Source organism: Anser brachyrhynchus (genome assembly GCF_964034855.1).
Source record: "Anser brachyrhynchus genome assembly, chromosome: 9".
In the NCBI taxonomy this organism is placed as follows: Eukaryota; Metazoa; Chordata; class Aves; order Anseriformes; family Anatidae; genus Anser; species Anser brachyrhynchus.
The window spans coordinates 19,191,743-19,209,186 of record NC_137703.1 but is presented as its reverse complement, the minus strand read 5'-3'; the positions used below and the strand labels follow the sequence as shown (position 1 = coordinate 19,209,186).

Below are 17,444 nucleotides of genomic sequence, written 5' to 3'. Positions count from 1 at the left end.
TGGATGTAGCAGTGTGGTGAGTAGCATAAGCCCAAGGCTTGTACTTTATTCTAAACTTGAATTAGCAGTTACTGATAAAAATCTAATTAATTCAAATAGAGGTTGTTGTGTGTGTGCGTGTGTGTTTTTTAAATGAACTTTGACTTCTTGTGTACTGTAGCTTTATTTCACATGGTTTACTTTTTTAAGCAATCACAAGTTTGTTTGAATCACAGCAAGGATTGGTTTGCTGATGTTCATGGGTTTATTATTTGGAATCTAGCCTTCCCTTAAAAATTTGAATTGATAACCCACTAATCTTAAGCCATTATGTTTTTATTTGTTAGGTTGGAGAATAATATCTAACACTTTATCCCTGTTCAAAAGTTTGCAAGCTTTGGTGGTCTCTTTTTTTTGAGGTTTTATTTGAGATGTATACATACATACACAAGTGTCCTGGTTTCAGTTAGGACAGAGTTAATTACAATTACCTCAGTCTCTCTCAAATAACCAGCATAATAAAGTCCTGCACCAGTAACTTTTATGATTTTGAAATGAATCAATACTTCACAGCTGATTATTTCTTTGACTTCTCAATTTGGAAATGCCTATGAGAAGTTTGAGCATCTTAACAAATTTTTTTCATGACATTTTTTTTGAAAAATCATTCGCAAGTAACTTTTCTGAGAATTATTATTCACTGGATTACTGACAAGCTGTTAGTTGTTTTTACTTGAAATCTCATGGAAGAACTGAAATGTGGTCTGTTCATTTAGGCTGGATTAATTCTGTAATTTTCTCTTCACAGTTTAAACACTACGGAATCAGGCTTCAAAATCTGTTTCCCCAATAACGTTGTAATTTTTTTTACCTTTCTGATAATATTGGTCTCAGTTAACTCACGTAAATATTCTCAGACAGCAGGCAGCGCAAATTTTCAGGTTTTCGTGTGTGTGTGTGTATATATATTTAGGAAGTTGGCCAATTCTAATTAAGACTATGAAACTGAATCAACTCAATTTTAAAGAAAACAGGCAATGAGGGAATCCAGCTTTGATTTGAACAGGTCCCTCTACAGGTTAAAATGTTAAAATACACTGCAAAAATCTCTTAGATGCTTCTCACAGAATCAGTGTGGTTTTTACTAAAGTCAGCACCTGAGAATTCTGAGTGGGCAATAATCCAGATATTAAAAGAAAGGAAGTGTTGAGCTTGGGAACTATAGAAGTTGAAAGTGCTTATAGGATTACCACAGTGCCATGGCTTGGCCACCACAAGTTGGTCTTTTTGGATAAATAAATTTCAAATTTTATTGTAGGAATAGGCATGTTCTAAGAGATATACTTCTCAGAGAGACGACAACATGAAAGAATGCACTGTCCTGCTGTTCTGAATGTCTTGCTCCTTTAAAACTTTAAATCAGTATCTTGGAAGCAAAAAAAGTCCTTTACTCTTGCTTGGCCACCATGTGAAGTGGCCCTGCATCTGCCATGAGCCAGGTATCCTCATATGGCACACTGGTGATGCCTCAATGCTAGTGCTGTGCAAAATGACATCTCATTTCAAAGGCACAAGTCCTGTGTCATTTTCAGATTAGCAATGACCCAATATCCCAGAGTCTAACAACTTCGAAGAAGTGGAAAGGACAGCTCTGGGCTGCAGATTTCTAAAAGCAAAAAAGGGGAGGCTTTTATGCAGAAATCCCACTGGCCCACACTGAATTTTATAGCAACTGACTGATATATGCATGCACATCTTTCATATGCACAACTCTTTCTGTTCTTCATATTTTAGTCCCTCAGTTGATTCATGATGGAGTGGTCTATGCTACAGAAATGCTTTGGCCAGTCCTCGCTTAGGGGCTCTAACATTGCAAAGCGTCCTTGCAAAGACTGATAGCTCTGTCTGGTGCTGTAGGCTTTGCTTGAGTTAGAAATGCTAAATGAACCATCAAAACACCTGATATGAAGTCTTTCAGAAAACAAAAATCAAACAATCAAAAACAGAGAAGGCTGAGGCAGACAAACCTGTTTCAGATCTGAAGTAGAAGTCAGTCCTGCCTGGAGATAAGGGAATGGCCAAGATGATCTCCTGAGGCCTTTTCCAAATAAATTTCCTATTTTCCATTATTCTGTTAGGAGAGCATAAAAAGAAAAAAAAAAACAGTCAAAAGGATGTCTCCTACCAGAAACACTCCCAGCACTGTGAAAATTAGTCGCTTACATTGGTAACTGACTAACCTTGTGTGGCTATGCCTCACTTCCCTTTTTCTTAGTTCCCCGAATTTGTACAATCAGTCCAAAGCCTAATGCTTTCACATTGCATCATAAAAATCTGATTTAAATATTGGCTTTAAGGGAATACCTTATTTGTACGGAATGCTTAGTGCCGCATGTCAGTTCTGCACCTAACGTATACCGGTGTTCTTTTTAGGCTACCACTTCCATTCATGATAATTATAAGCCACAACTTACATTGTTTTAAAGCACTTATCATTTATTAAGTTTAGCGGCATTCAGTGACCGTGCTGATTACCTGGCAGCACAGTGTTTTGGGGGCTGTGCGTTTCCGGGTCACTGATCTCCATCGTGCACGCAGCCACATGAGAGTGACCCGCTTTCTGCAAGCCTCCTGTTGCTTAGTAGCTGTTTGTAATGTGGAATAGAGTTGGGAAAGTAGTTGTGAGGTAAGAGGAAGAGGGCTGGGAGGCAGAGTGTTCCTGGCTGCCTACAAAGAATTTGTGAATGAGAGGTGCTATTTGATCTAGCTGCGGGAGGAATTTTGTCTCCTCCCAGATACAGGGTGCATGAATTTGCACACTCTGCTCCTCTCTGTTCCCTGCAGCATCCAGGAAAGTTAGTTATGCTTGTGCACCTTGATCGTATGCATTTATTTACCACTGTGGTACCACTTTGTCTTTTAATAGCATCTCTTTGTTACCTAGGGAACGGGTTACAGCCCTGTGCATTCTTTCCCCTGGTGCTTCATGTCTACGTCTGCCATGCACAAGGCTCCCAGTAGCGTCCGAAGTACTGCACGTCTGAAACCTCTTGTGCCAGGCCTGCATTACAGTGCTGACACCAGCATGAGGAAAATAGAAAAGATGCAGGATCCAAGAGAATAAAAAAAAAAGTAATAAAAAAAGTAATAGCTCTATCAGTGCATTGAATCTCACTGTAAGTAGGTGAATTTGTAGTGGACAGGTGAAATTAATTCCAATACTTAGTTGGGATAGCTGTAGAAAGTTAACTTTTTTAACAGAAAGAAATTCCACAAATAACATTTGCTTCTAAGCTAAAGCCTGGTCTGTGTCCCAGTCACAATTGCAGAAGGGTAATAATTTATCTTTCGAGGGATGTGACACAGATAGAAATATTGAGAGAGCCCCAGTGCTTCAGTGATGCAATTTTTTTTCTTTGTTTATAAAGACAGAACTTCAAGTCTAATTGGAAATGGATTGCTTTGTCCTAAATAAGATTTTTACCAATTTCTTCTCACTTGAGTAACATGGGCAGTTCAAATTTTGAGTAAGTCCTTGACTTCTAAAGTATCACATATTTATATCTGAAGCATTTCTCCTCAATCCTAGTGACCCTGTAGTTTTCAAAAGGAGGAGTTAAGGAAAAAGTGGTTACTTGTGAAATACTATAAAAATGATTAACCTCCAAGTCTCAGATGAATGCTAAGCAGAACAGTAGTAGTCGTACAGCAGAAATGGAAGACAGTTACCATTTATTTAAGAACCCCAAAGGTTGCTTATGATGCAAGTCACAACAGATTTTCAGCAAAGTGTCTATGTATTGAAACAAATAACAAAGGCAGTCTCTTGAGTGTAACAAGACTAAAAGACAGGACCAAGATAAACTGGTCTTTACTGAATTAGGAGAAGCTTATGGATTTATTTGAAAAAAAAAAAGGGAAAAATTGAACCCCAGTTTGTGGGCTGTACCTGTTCGAGAACAAACAGCTGTGCACAAATTTGATACCTCAGCTAATGTGGAAAATCAGATTCCACGTGTCAGCCTCAGCTCTGATCCACAGAGCACTCCTGTAAGCTTCTGCAATCACACTAAAGGATCTGGAAATACGTGATTTAAACATGTCTCTTTGTGTAAAGCAAAGATTGTCAATAAAAAATATCAGAGTTTTTGAGAGAAAGAGGAAAAAGTAAGAAAAAGATAGGAGAATGGTCTAAGGGGAAACTACAAGGCTGTCTTCCCATCAAGATGGGAGCCTGAAGAATTTAGGAGTGATGGCTGCATTGATACAGACAAATCTTATTTTACATGCCTGAAATGCTCAAAATGTGTTTCAATATGCAGAGTATAATTTTCTGTTAGGCAGTATTTCACATTAGTGGTTTCATTGTATTCAAAATGTTCTGTGGTGTTGTTTGTTTTTTGGTTGTTTTTTTTTTTTTCATTTTTGATTCAGCAAGAGTTTGAAGTCATAAAATCATACAATCATTTAGGTTGGAAAAGATCTCTAAGGTCATCTAGTCCAACCTTTTGAGAATGAGAAGTTTCCATTTATTAATATAACATACTTGACTGGTTAAAGGGAGGCTAGTTTCAGTAACTGATGGATGTTGAAACTGGGGAGAAAAAACATCCCATATGAGTCCTAATGCAATGGGAAGGTGGAGCACCTGTGATTAGGACATGGTCACTTGCAGATGGTAGATATGCTTCATGACAGCTCTCCAAGACCTGAATGTGATGTTCTGTGAGAAGTAAGGATGAAAGCTGAGCTTTCTATGCAGGTACTTTTGCTATTCTCTCTTAACTCTTGCACACCGTGTGTCTGCTGTTTAGGTAACAAGTAGGTGGGATAAAATGTTCTGTGCGGCAGTCTTGGCCAAGTAGTTAGAGAAGATTTAAGCTTAATAAGCCTCCTAGTAATGGAGCATTAATATAAGTAAGGCTGGTAATTACCCTATGGAGTTAAGTTGTGATGAAACTGCTGCTGTATAGAGGTGTATGTAGCAAGACTACAAAAACATTTCACTGCTGATGGAAGTGTGACTGTATCTTTCAGCTGTTTTATGGTTGGTAGGGCTTTTTTAATTAAAAAACAACAACAAAAAGGTAATAGTTAATTTCTTTGTAAAACATAATTAGAATGCAATGAAGAAATTTACAAGCAACTAGAAAGCCCCAAAGCATCCTACATTTTAATTTGGGTCTCTCAAAAGAGAGGCATAAGAAGTATTTTCCATCCAAAAAATATTACTTAAAAGCAGGGAAAGTGTGTTGCTTGTACCATTTCTTTCTCCTCTATATTAGAGTTAACTTATAATTGACTGCAACTAGCACAAATTACAGCAGTTTCTTCTGCATCAGTACGTGAGTCAGTGAGTAGGGGGTGACTGAGTCAAACTCAGCCCAGATTCTCCCCTCCCACTCCCGGCCCAGCTGCTCCCTGTTTACTCCTTTGGGTTTAGCCCGTGATCCTGATAGCCTACACAGAAAGGCAGAAATAGGGGATGCTCCTACTCCTGAGAACACAGGTGAATTCTAACCGTGCTGTACCATGTCAGCATGAACTTCAAGTTCATCAGCTTTCTGTTCAGAAATAGGGCTTGGGAATTTGCTTAAAGCTGACCATTTCCACTGAACTGGGTCCTTAGTGACTGTTCCAGAGGCTGTAGGTAGAGCTTTGTAAGTCTGGATTGTCCAGCAGACCAGGATGTTTAATGTCATTGACTTGTTCAGATGTATTCTGGCTTTAGAATCCTGAATTTCTGAAGCATTTCTTTAGTGAAGTATTTGGTATTTATATATTGCCCCTATAGTTTCCAAGGGAAACAGTGTTTCTTTTTTTTCTTCTGATACGGAGGGTAAAACCACCAGCAATTATACTTTCGGTGTATTTATCGCTTTATTCTTGAGTTGTTTCAGCCATAGCCCAGTAATCCACTGAGTGAAGCATTGTTCTGTGAGGTTTCATCCTCCCCACAGCCTAGTATGCTTTGGGGATTTTCTTCTTTAATCCAGTGTTGTTGCAGTTTGCAACTTGTTTTTCTCTTTCCCTACATTCAGATCAGTAACATAGCATGAGGAAAATAAAGGCTTTGTGTTATCCAGGATTTGATTTCTCTCTTGAAGCTTTTCTTTGGGTGTATGGTGGTGTTTTTTTTTTTTTTTTTGTGTGTGTGTATGTGTGTGTGTTTGTTTTGTCCTCTTTTTGAGGGTGGTGTCTGTTTTTTAATATCCAGTAAAAGCACACTTCTATTTATAAGCTAAAATTCCTCGGGAGAAAAACGCAACTCTTCCTGTGATGGTCGGTCTTAGTTTTCTTTTTCCAGGTGTATTAAGTAACATCACTGTGCAAGACAGAGCTGTCAGGGATAGAGCAGAAGACTCCATCGGCTCAAAGGGGACAGATTAAGAACCAAACACAAAGCGCTGACGGAGCATAAGGAACATTAACTATAATCTGGTACTTTTTGTAGCAGCACGTTCATTTATGTATACCTTATGAGCAAACAGTGAGAGTTAACCTTTTTCTAAGGAAAAAAATAAGTGGCTAAAGGTGCTGTTCTGTCTAGGGAAATTACCTGAAAAGGAGATTGTTTATTTTGAAGTTGTTCAGCTATTTCAGTACTCTCTATTTAAGTATATAGATTTACAGCCCTTGTAGCTGTGAAAAAATATACCTAATGTGATCAGAGATTACACAGATCTGTAACTAGCCTGATGCAGAGGTTTGCTAGGGGCAAAGCCCCTGCTGATCTGGGCAGGGCAGCAGCGAGGCCGTGCTGGCAGGAGGTGAGCGGGCTCCCTTCTGCAGCGGGGGGCACCGGAGCTGCCCCACAAGCTGATCAGCTCCCTTGGGTGCTCCATAATATGTGTGAGGTTGTGGGGAGCCTTCATCGCTGCCACTGCTTTTGGAGAGGCAAATGCTAAGGTATAATAACATAGCTAACAGTGGGGCTTAAAAAACCCGTACCACAGCATGGTTAGAGCCAGGGTCAACATAGTTCCTAACTGCGGATTAAGTGGTAGACTGAGCGCTCTTTTAAGTGGATCAGATGGGCTACAGGTTATAACAGTGAGTGTAGCTGGCTGTCTGCTTCGTTAGTTCCAAATATTTTTGTTGAAACCTTCTTTTGTCCAGTTAAGGGTGAAGAAGAGTGGTCAGCTGGGATCTAAAGACATGATAGAATTAGCCTGTGTGCGGATACTTTTGGGGGTAGGTGATCACTTAACGCTAACATACATTTGACAGTTGGCATCTGAGTGTTGTTCTGAATTTCAATTCGTGAACCTACAATGTGTCCAACACCACCCTGAGTCACCTCACCCTTAATCATCCTTCAAGCAAATCCATCAGACTACTCTGCAAAGCGTGGTCAGTGGTAAACACATGAATCAATATCCCCACACTGTTTTGACTTTATCTTAAGCCACAGCCTTTGCAAAAGATGACAGCAAGGGAAAGAAGAATCTAAAAAAAATCTGGAGCGTTGATATTTCAGAAGAGGAATCCTGCCTTGCATTGCTTTTCTGACTAACAGAAACCCCACCTGACTCACCACAACTGGCTGTTGTGAAGACTGTGATTTAGAGAAACTATGGATATAATGCAACTCTTTCTGGCAAGTTCTTTGTCACAAAAATCATTCAGCTGAACTAATTGGCTTAATTTAGGATTCAGGTGCTTTGGGCCTTGTAAGTAATACTTATTTGGCTTGAATAGAAGATACTGGAGAAGATAAATCAGTCAGTCATTACTAGCATAACAAGTGATGATCAAATTAAAGATGATGTCTTAGGTTCCTCTATTTTTCCTCTGTGTGCATATTTAGCACACCAGATGGTCAATACAGTCATAATAAACTGGTGGGAATATTTAATTAAATGTGTTCCCAGGACATTAAATGTAGGGCATTATTCTTTGGCTGATGAGCAGAGTAAATATTTTGTAATAACGGAGAGTCCTTGTAGAATATTGCTGGTAGTGTATGAAAATCACATTTGGGAACAGAAGCGTGTTCAAAGCAGAACTTTCTTCACAAAATTAAGACATCTCAAAATGTTAATTCCTTTTATATGTGATTTTTTTCCTACGACCAATTCAGTATTACTCATTACTACCCAATTATTACAAATAGAATGAGAAATTATTTTAAAATTGATAGTCAGAGAATGCAATGAGTCTAATTTAAAGTCTGTAGCCATTTAATTGGCAATAGTCACATTTTTACTGAATACTGAAGGTCTCAGATGGAACACTGAAAAGCAGAACGAAGAACATCATCTCTATTAAAACTGAGAGTGTTCCCTGGTAGTGAAGAAAGCCTGTTTGGTCTTGTTGGGAGTTAATTCTGCTCCCTCTGTGAAACCTCACAGGACTGAAAACACCTTTCTTTCCATCCCCAGCTATGCAACTGTCCATTAGCCCAGCAGTGACACTCCCCTGTTAACAGTATAATTATCTTTTCACTCTAACCAGCTTTATAATATCATGACCTTCTTTACTCCCATAGAGCAGCTTTGTTTGCCTGTGAAAGTGAGATTAGTAGAATGAAAGCAAGGATAAAATTAGCTTGGAGCAGGGAATAGTAACTTGAGAGGGGAAGATCAACTAGAAATCTGAAATACTACAGTTAGTGGGCAACAGAACTGAAAGCAGTCCCTTATCGAGAGTGCATCTATCTCAGAACTAAGTAGGTCATGTTCTCTAACCAGGGTTTATTTTTGAAGAGTCCTTTCACCTTACAGGCAGAGAACATGATTATCGACTTGTAAGATGGCTGGAAACCTAATTCCGAAGGACACTTATTTTTCAGTTGTTGTTGGAAGTATCTTTTATCTGGACATCTCCTGACATTAGTGTGTGGTTTTGAAAGAGTTACAGGACCTGCCAGCTGACACTATCACATTTTGCTATGGGAAAAGCAAAAATTTTGGCAGGAGGTGTTGGGATAGATAGCACTTGGTTTCTAGACAAACACGATCGCAAACAGGAACATGAGAGCCCACCACAACTATGCTAGCCCTGTATCGTTGTTAAGTTTGTACAGTTAGGCACGCAATGCTGGAAGGCCCAAAACTTCAAGGAGCTTAGATATTAAAGGTGCCAATTTCTTTGAGAGATGGCATGTAAGGAGGTTAGCACGGAATTTTACTCTGCCCTCTTTGGTTAGGCTATTTTTTGGGGGGACTGTGTCAAACTGCACTTAGCTAAACTGATTAAAAGTCATTTGTGCTGGTGTTGGCTAAACTGACCTGCTGCAGAAATAAGGTCCCATTTGGAAGAATCCAATTATCAGTACACTGGGAACCAGCAAAGCCCTCCAGAAAGCAGAAGACTGTTAAGTATTGTCAGTAAAAGTTCTCCCTTGCAAATCAGCAGTAGAAAAATTGTTTACTGCAAAAAAAAAAATAAATTGTATTGCTGCACTGTTGCATTGTTCAAAGAATTTGAACAATGTTGCAAGAACAATCCCCCAGTGCTGCAGAGCTCCTTTATTTCCTTATAAATCCTCCCTGTCTCAAAGCTTTCAGGTGTATCTAAATTCACAGATGAACGCTCTCTGTACCAGGGACAATTGTGAGCCCTTTTTCTTTTTTTCTCCAGTTCCTGTTAAGTCCTGGATCTTCACTGACATGCTTAGTCAGTAAAATAGTGTATGAATTTGCACTTGTAGCTGATTTTAATTGTTGGTTTAGAGTTAAGTCTCAACAGTACAATGCTATGGAAGTGTTCTGATTTTTTTATTATTAATATTTTACTATTAAATACAGCTTGCTTGTTTTTTAGTGTCTTTGGAACCGCAGACTGTCAAACCTCACTTAAGAGGTCATGCCCAGATGGATAGATTGATTTTGAAACAGTCCAAATGCAAGAACAGAGTCTTAAATGTACCAAAGTTTGGCTAGTTACAGTGGCAAATATTTTCTACAGAGATACACTACCTGGGCAGTTAAAAAATAAAGAGGAAGAGAGACAGTGCAAATTTCTGTTTTATTAGAACAACAGGGAGAGGGTTTGGGGAAAGAGAAATCAGACTGGGATTCGTAGAAAATTGCCTCCTTGCTTTCACTTTTTATAGGGCTCATTAGTCAAACCTGCTGCTGCACGGATTCCCTGCCCCCTCCCCTGAGCCCTGCCAGCTGATACCAGCTACGGCTGTCTGATATCATTTGCTTTCCTCTTGCTGTAACCTTTAACTATGCGTGTCTTTCAGTCTTTAAGTCTGAGAGGGTGAAAATGATTCCAGCTCTTAGAAATACGTTTGTGAGCTTTGGTTTGGAGCCAGTGGCTGAAGAAGAGGGCAGCAGGAGGATGGCAAGGGTGAGGCCTAGGCTGCTAGGCCTTCCTGGGACACAGCACGTCACCTCTCTCCCTGTACCTCAGTTTCCCAGATGTGTGCAGGAATAATAGCTTTTCCTTAGCTTATTGCAATGTTGTTAGGATAAAGACTTTGACGGGACTAGGTCCCACAGCTGAGATTTTAAAACTAAGAACAAGTTGCTGAAGACAGCTGTCAAGGTCCTAATGTGAACTATACCAAAGCGTCTCTCATGCAGCCGTGCTGATGGCTTGGCATCCTCCTGGTATTTGCGTTGTGCATCTCCCTTCCTTAGTCTGACCAACAAAATTCTCCTACATAGCTCACACAGATGAACCAAGATGTAGTATGTGTCAGGCAAATATTCCCAGACGTTAGATACATGGCCATCCTTAATGGTCTTTCAACTGGTGCTGAAATGGAAAACAGTAATGCTAGATACCCCCAATTCTCTCGTAATTAGAGCTGCAGCTCCTTTTACCTGTTAGAGCTAAGTAGTAAACCGCTTCCAAAATATGCAGGTGAGATATCTGCTAGTCATGATTTTGACCTAACAGCTTCAGGCCCAGCAAGTAACCAAAAGAACTGGGAAGTCTGAGTCAGCCGAGACCATTTTACTGAATCACTAGGACAGTTCCCAAATGTTTCCTCCTAGGTGGCTGTGTACATACACAGATCCAGCACCTGCTTTCAATCAGTGAGATTGCTCATGTGCTAACTGGCATGCTGGGGAGCAAGGACACAACTGAGGTTACATAAAGAATGACCTAACTGCTCCAAGTGTGCAGGGCTGTCCTCAGGCCTGCTCAGCCTGCCCATGGTGTTACTTCTTTGTCACTTGTCGCTCTCCTAGAGTGTAATACAGTGCTCTGCAACAGTGCTTGTTATTTAAGAAGATTTGCTAGGGATTTATACCCCTTTTTCACCAGCAATAATAGAGCATTATTTCTTGCAAAATTAATTTGACCTGTTCCTGACAGTGAGATTCTCAGCATCAGTGATAACTATATTTACTCCCTCCTAAAAAGTCAGTACACAAGTCTGAAGGCTAAGAGCCCAGTGACAGGGCTTTTATATGGATTTTGCGTTCTTTTACAGCTCCTAAAAATCAGGCCAGGCCACGAGAAGTAGGACTTTGAAGTACAAGAAGCATCACTACTTTAAAAGAAAGCCTAACATAGCATTAATGTTTTGCATAAATTCGTTTGAGTAATGCTTCTGAGAAATTATAAGTTGATGTGGCACAGTACAGAGGCAATAATAGAACAATGTAAATGTAGGTTGGACTTTCATTCTACCATTTTTGTACCAGAATATCCCAGAGAATATTGTTGCTTTCCAGTGACTTAAGCCTTCGCTTCCCTCTTTATTAGAAAATGTAGGTTCAAAGACAAACTTAAAAAATACCTTGTGGGACTGGGGCCATGGTAGCTCACAGAAGTACCGTCTTCTGCTGCTGCCGCCCTGCTGGGATCCTTTCTGCAGAGCTCAAACACTGACAGGGCTAAGCCAGAGGCATGGAGACCCTCAGTCCTGCTCCGAAGTGCCCTAGGAGGCTGGGAGAAGGAGGCGATGCAGGTACTTTTGTCCCTGTTTCACCTCTTTTGGATGTTATGTGCTGCTTAATTACGTGAGAGGGCTAATGCCTTGTTAACTTGCAAGACCCGCTGGTGGCATTAGCTGCCTTCCTACAGCATGTCTGGGAAGCCGTGCTGCCCTCTGTGTGCGTGCTGGGTGCTGTGCCTCTGCTGGCGAGGGCTCCTCTGCTTGCTCCCTGCTCTGACCCCCAAAGCCACAGGTCAGGCAGGCGCTGGTGTTGTGTAAAGAGAGCACGACTCCAGAGACAAAAGGTTGGGGAAGGGTAGATCTGCTCTGTAGGCAGCATCCAGCTCTGGCTGCTCTTGTATTAGATTTTACATAATTGATTAAGATGTGGTTGTTAATTACAAGCTTGCTGTACCTTAGCATAAAGATTGTCATCTCTCTCTGGTAGTTACAGTAGCTACATGTAGCCAGACGGTAAAGGCAGCTGTAAAAGCAACCATTTTTGTTACCATTCCTTGCTTGTGCAGGGAGCAGAGCAACCCCAGGAAAAATAGTTCAAGCTAAATTAGCAAGGACCTGGAAGAGAACAAACTTGGAAGTGTCTACTTTATGCCAAATCATTTTAAGGACACCCAGGGAAACACACACACACACACAAAAAAAAAGATGAAAATTACTGGGCAGAAAAGGTATATGGCAGAGCACTGAACTTCTTAGTGATCACAGATTTGACCAAGAACACCGCTGCACTTATGAGCTATGCTTGTTAGTGAAAACATGTGGCTTCTAACACTTCTTCTCATGCATTTCACTCCTGTAGTCTCCGGGATGCTAGCAGTACATAACAGAAGTCCTCTCTTGTGCTTACATTTGTAGTAGTGAGAAATACGACACAATGCTTCCCCAGAAAAACATCTGCTGATGTTGACTGGGGAAAAGCCTGTCTACTTCTTTGACAGCAAAGAAATTTCGCAATTTCAGTTTTAGATCAGTTGTTCTGATCTGAACAGTTCTAGGAATTCCTTGTGAAGTTACTAATGCTCCAGGTGCGATCTTGTTTGGCATTATTTGGTCTCGTATATGTTATGGTCAGATTTTGATCCTTTGTGATGACAGTGTAAACTCAGAATAAATTCTGCTGGGATCCTGGCCCACGGTCCTTCAGTGGTGTAATTCTGTTGCAGGTGGCAACAGCATCTGGTCTTTTAGGTTTTTAATAGGGGCTGTGAGGTCCTCAAGGCATAAGCAATTTCTGTACAGCTCAAATTCTTTTCTTTCAACTACAGCTTGACAATGCCATTCTCACCTGCAGTTTAAAACAGAAGTGTGAGATGCAGCAGTGCTCCAGGTCTGCCAACAGCAGCTGAGAGTCTGTGTGAGGGTCACCGTTATCTGTAGGGATCTCACCCCACAGGCAGTGTTGTCAAACTGAATTTTGCAGCTTTAGGTACCTCTAGGGAACAAACTTTAGATGCCTCTAGGCACTTTGACAGTGTCTTAATGGGGCCATAATTCCAGCAGCATTAATCAGACCCCAGGGTGTAAAAGAGAATGATTCACAGAGGAAACACTGTGTTCTCTCAGTCTGTCAATGTGGGAAGGCATTGGTAACGCAGGAGTGGGATTTGTGATATTTTTCAGTTCGCATGCTTAAGGGATTTCCTCTGCAGCTCCAGGAAGGGTTTTATTTCCCTGCAGGAAGAAGTGGCAGGGGTCCCTTGAAAGGAAAGGTAAGGTTTCACACATTGAAAGTGTGGGTGTGAAGAAGGACTGGCTGAGGTTGACGGACCCTGTTCAGGCTGGCGGGGTGACGTGCCTGCACAAGCTCATGCACTGGCGTAGACCTGATCTGTTGCATTTCAAGGGGCTTTCACTGTCTTCTGTTATTTTAAAGCAAGCATGGGGGAAACCGATATTGATGCTTAAGAGTGGAGCTGATGCTTAGATCAGGGCTCTGTTCAAAGCATTGCTGCAAATATTCATCTGGGGTCTGTGGCAGGTGTACAAGCCTGGCCAGCTGCTCGGGGAGGCATTCAGTGACAACCAGTGGGGTGTTTAAACATTGCTGAGTGCCCGAGATGACTAACCCCATGCAGTGCGATTCTTGCCCCCACTTCCTCCTCCATTTCTCTCTCTTCTCCTTTGTTTATCTTTACTTGGTTAGGTTCCAGCCCGACATCAAGGAGCAGGGGAGCACATCTTTCAGCATGCTGAGGAAGAAGACAGGCTTGCAGCCCTAACTCCTTTAAAGTCGACACAAAATACCTGGACAAAAGTCTGTTTTCTTAGTGGGATATAAGCTCTGCCCTGCTACCCAGGCCCGTGATCGGTTTGGTCCTTGGCCTAACCTAGGGTAGATGATCAGAACTGCTTGCTTTTTAAAGAGGCAGCAAGGGAGGGGAAGAGTTTGATATGGACCCAACCAGATATAGTGTGCAAACTAATTGCAGAATAGGATGGAATGGGACATCAGGGCTGTGATCCAGGAGTGGAGGGTTGTCAGACAATGGACAACTCCCTTTAAAGGAGATACAAACCTTTGACTTGTTCCAGAAGAGAGTAGTGAACAAGTGAAAATGGATTCAGTCACTTTTTATGTTCTCTGTTTTGGATCTAGGTCTGCTCCAGCTCCACCTACCCAAGGTCCCACCAGTGCTGGGGCTGTAGGGCCACCTCCTGCTACCAATGTGGCAAGTAGCAAACGGCTGCAGCAGACACAAGCCCGGGTGGATGAGGTAAGTCACTCCACGTGATTTGTTGCTCACCACAGGGGTGTTGTTGTGATTTTTTTTTTCTTTAAGATGCTTGTCTCACTAGCGATCCTGCTTGTCTGAAGACGATGGGTCTAGGAAATAAGGTTTACCAAAGGATGGCATTTATGAGGAGGCAGACAGTACAAGAGGTATTCTGAGTGTGAACATTCTTGTACTGCTAACACTTCCGCAGAATGAAAATGGACATCGGTGCTGATTCAGGAATTCATCACAGATAGTCACATTAGGAGGAGATGTCATAGTGAATCAGCTCTTTTAACGTGTTCCTGCATTCCTAAAGTTTATATGCTAATCTCACAGGCTGTCTCATAGAGACAAACCACTGGTCTCTTGTAGATACATGCAAGCTATGAGTGTTGTACAGGTGAGGGCTGTGTTTATTAGTCAGAGCTGTAATGATTAATCATCAGAATTTATCCCCAAAGAAAGGCACCCACACATGACATCACAACAACGTCTTCAACAAGTCCTCACTCCTTCTGAATGGTCCTGGAGGAACGCGTGCCCGTTCCAGCATGGATTCTTAAATTCTTGTAGTATACAGAAAATCCCTGACACCTTGGCTGTAATGCCAACGTCCGTCTAACTGCCGTGGTAATGGGAGTGAACAAGCATACTGCTGCTCATGGGCGTACCCTGAGTGTAACAGGAGTACAGCAGCAGCTGTAGCATCCTTGCACGCTTGCTGTGCACGTTTGTGTGCTGGCTACTTAGTACAGAGTTTTGCTAAACCCCTACAAAGACTTGAGTAATTACTTACTGCCCATGGGGAAATGGCCAGGGCCTGTGTGATTCTTTTATTCAAAGTCAATAAAATAAAAGCTAGAAAATAGCTGTTTACCAGCAGAAAGGCCTTTTTTCAAAAGCTCTAGGTATACTGTAAAAGACCTCACAACATCCAACTCAAACGCTTTTCTTAAGATGAATTAAATACGCCTATCAGATTGAGGTTTGTCTCTTTGAGAACTTTTCTTTGCTGAAACCTGAACCAGGGTCTTTCTGGCCTCCCTTTTGCTGATGCTTTGAGCTGATCACAAGAACATCCTCTGTCTGCAGAAATATCTAGGCCCGGTTCTTTCATTATCACTGATTTTCACATCACTGTAACTTCACTGATGTTAATGGAGTGTCTCTTGCAGCAGGGAAAGGAGTATGACACTTCAGCTTCTGTTTTGGGTCAGAATAATGAAATAAACTTCTTGTACTGAATATATTACTTCATAATGGTGCTGTAAGTGTTTATATGAGCTACAGTAAAAGTATCTGTCCCTATAAAGATGAAAAATAATCGCTCGTTATCACTTAAAAGGAGTAATGCAGATCAGACGTGTAGGGCTCTTCAAGCACATCAAAGGAGATGGCTCCAGTGGGGCCAGTGAGCCCCAGCTTTCCATTTGAGATATTCTATAGTCTGATAATTCTCACTGAAGCCCAAGCAAGTTCTTGTGAAGCATGATGGAGAAATTTTGTCAGGAACTCTTACCCAGTAGGAGAGGAGAGTGTGTAGCTCTTGGACTTGAGGATTATGCAGGTGGTAATTAGCATCCACATTTTCTTCAGCTCCAGTTTGAGAGGGAGATGGAGGTTGGTATGGGTTAGTTTTGAGTGGCTAGCGCATGTTCAGCAGATATTGTTTACCAGGGAATGGACAATTAATCATTAAATCACAGTATGAGAATAGCCAAGGGAGACAAACACTACTGGTCTTTCAGTCCTGTGAGGGCACTGGGGCTTACAGCACGGAAGGTTCTGTCTGATCTGCTAAGCATTCCTCTGATCGTCCTTACTAGATCTTTCCTGCTCGTTTTTCTTTCATGTTTCTGGGAAAGTGATCTGTAGGTGGCAGCAAACACCACGGCAGAGCACCACATTGCTCCGGCTACTCTTCTGCTCCAACTGCTGTTGTGCACAGCACTTCAGATCCCAAACCAAAAGTCAAAGCTCATGCTTAAGAGCAAATTTTTGGCATTATTAAAATGATTGGCAGTCCTCTGAATTCTGCATTTCAGCTGTATTCTGCTGGGTTTTCCCCTGTAATTTCTCTAGGCATCCTAGAGCTTATTTTCTAAGGCTTGCTTTTAGGCTAGACAAACATTTACTTATCTGACAAAAATGCAGTCTTGGATGAACAAAAGTTCACAGCATTCATGTTAAATTCAATAAATAGTTCTGGCCAAAAAAGGAGAGAAGTGGTAGGAAATTTTTACAGTATTTTGTTTCAGCATTTTCAAATAGTTTACAATTTTTGCTATGATACATTGTACCAAGACAAAATTTAACTAAATACCAGCTGAGAATTTTTTTTAAAAATTTGATATGAAATGAAATGCCTAGAAGGTTTTGGTTTGGAAAAGCAATTAAGAAAATTTCAGTTGATCAAAACATTTTATTTTATTTTAAGTTTGGTGGATAAAGGAAACAAATCTGAGACTGGTGTACCATCTAACATTTCTGTTATCATTTATGAATTTGTACAGGATTATTTAAACAAATTTATGAATTTGTTTAGGATTATTGGATTTCTGGAAGAGGATTTTTCTCTAACACAGTGTATAAAATATAAGCATGAATAGGCCTTACCTTCTGTGTACTGGATGTGCACATGTTTTTTTCCACTGATGGGACGTGAGTTCCCTGCTACCCTTCAGGCTGAATTTTGCCCCTTGTCTGAGAAAAAATGTCCCTCTCTCAGAATGAGCAAATTTCTTGGTCAGGAAATACATATCGTTCCTCTTAGAATGGCCTTTACCTAGTCAACTTCTCTAGTTCAGATAAGGAAATTATATTAAATGCATAAGGAAAATAATGGCTTGTGTTTAGTGATGACTGGACAATTTTCAACCAAA

General features: G+C 41.0%; 1 protein-coding gene across 2 annotated transcripts in view; it reads left to right on the top strand.

The window, feature by feature from the left end:
• LOC308200102 (vesicle-associated membrane protein 2-like) overlaps nt 1-17,444 on the top strand; it is a 53,428-nt gene that overhangs the window by 17,849 nt on the left and 18,135 nt on the right. For both annotated transcript variants that reach the window (XM_080605248.1, XM_080605249.1), the window contains exon 2: nt 14,442-14,559. In XM_080605248.1, the coding sequence (XP_080461374.1) occupies nt 14,442-14,559 (118 nt within the window). The remainder of the gene's footprint in view (nt 1-14,441; nt 14,560-17,444) is intronic.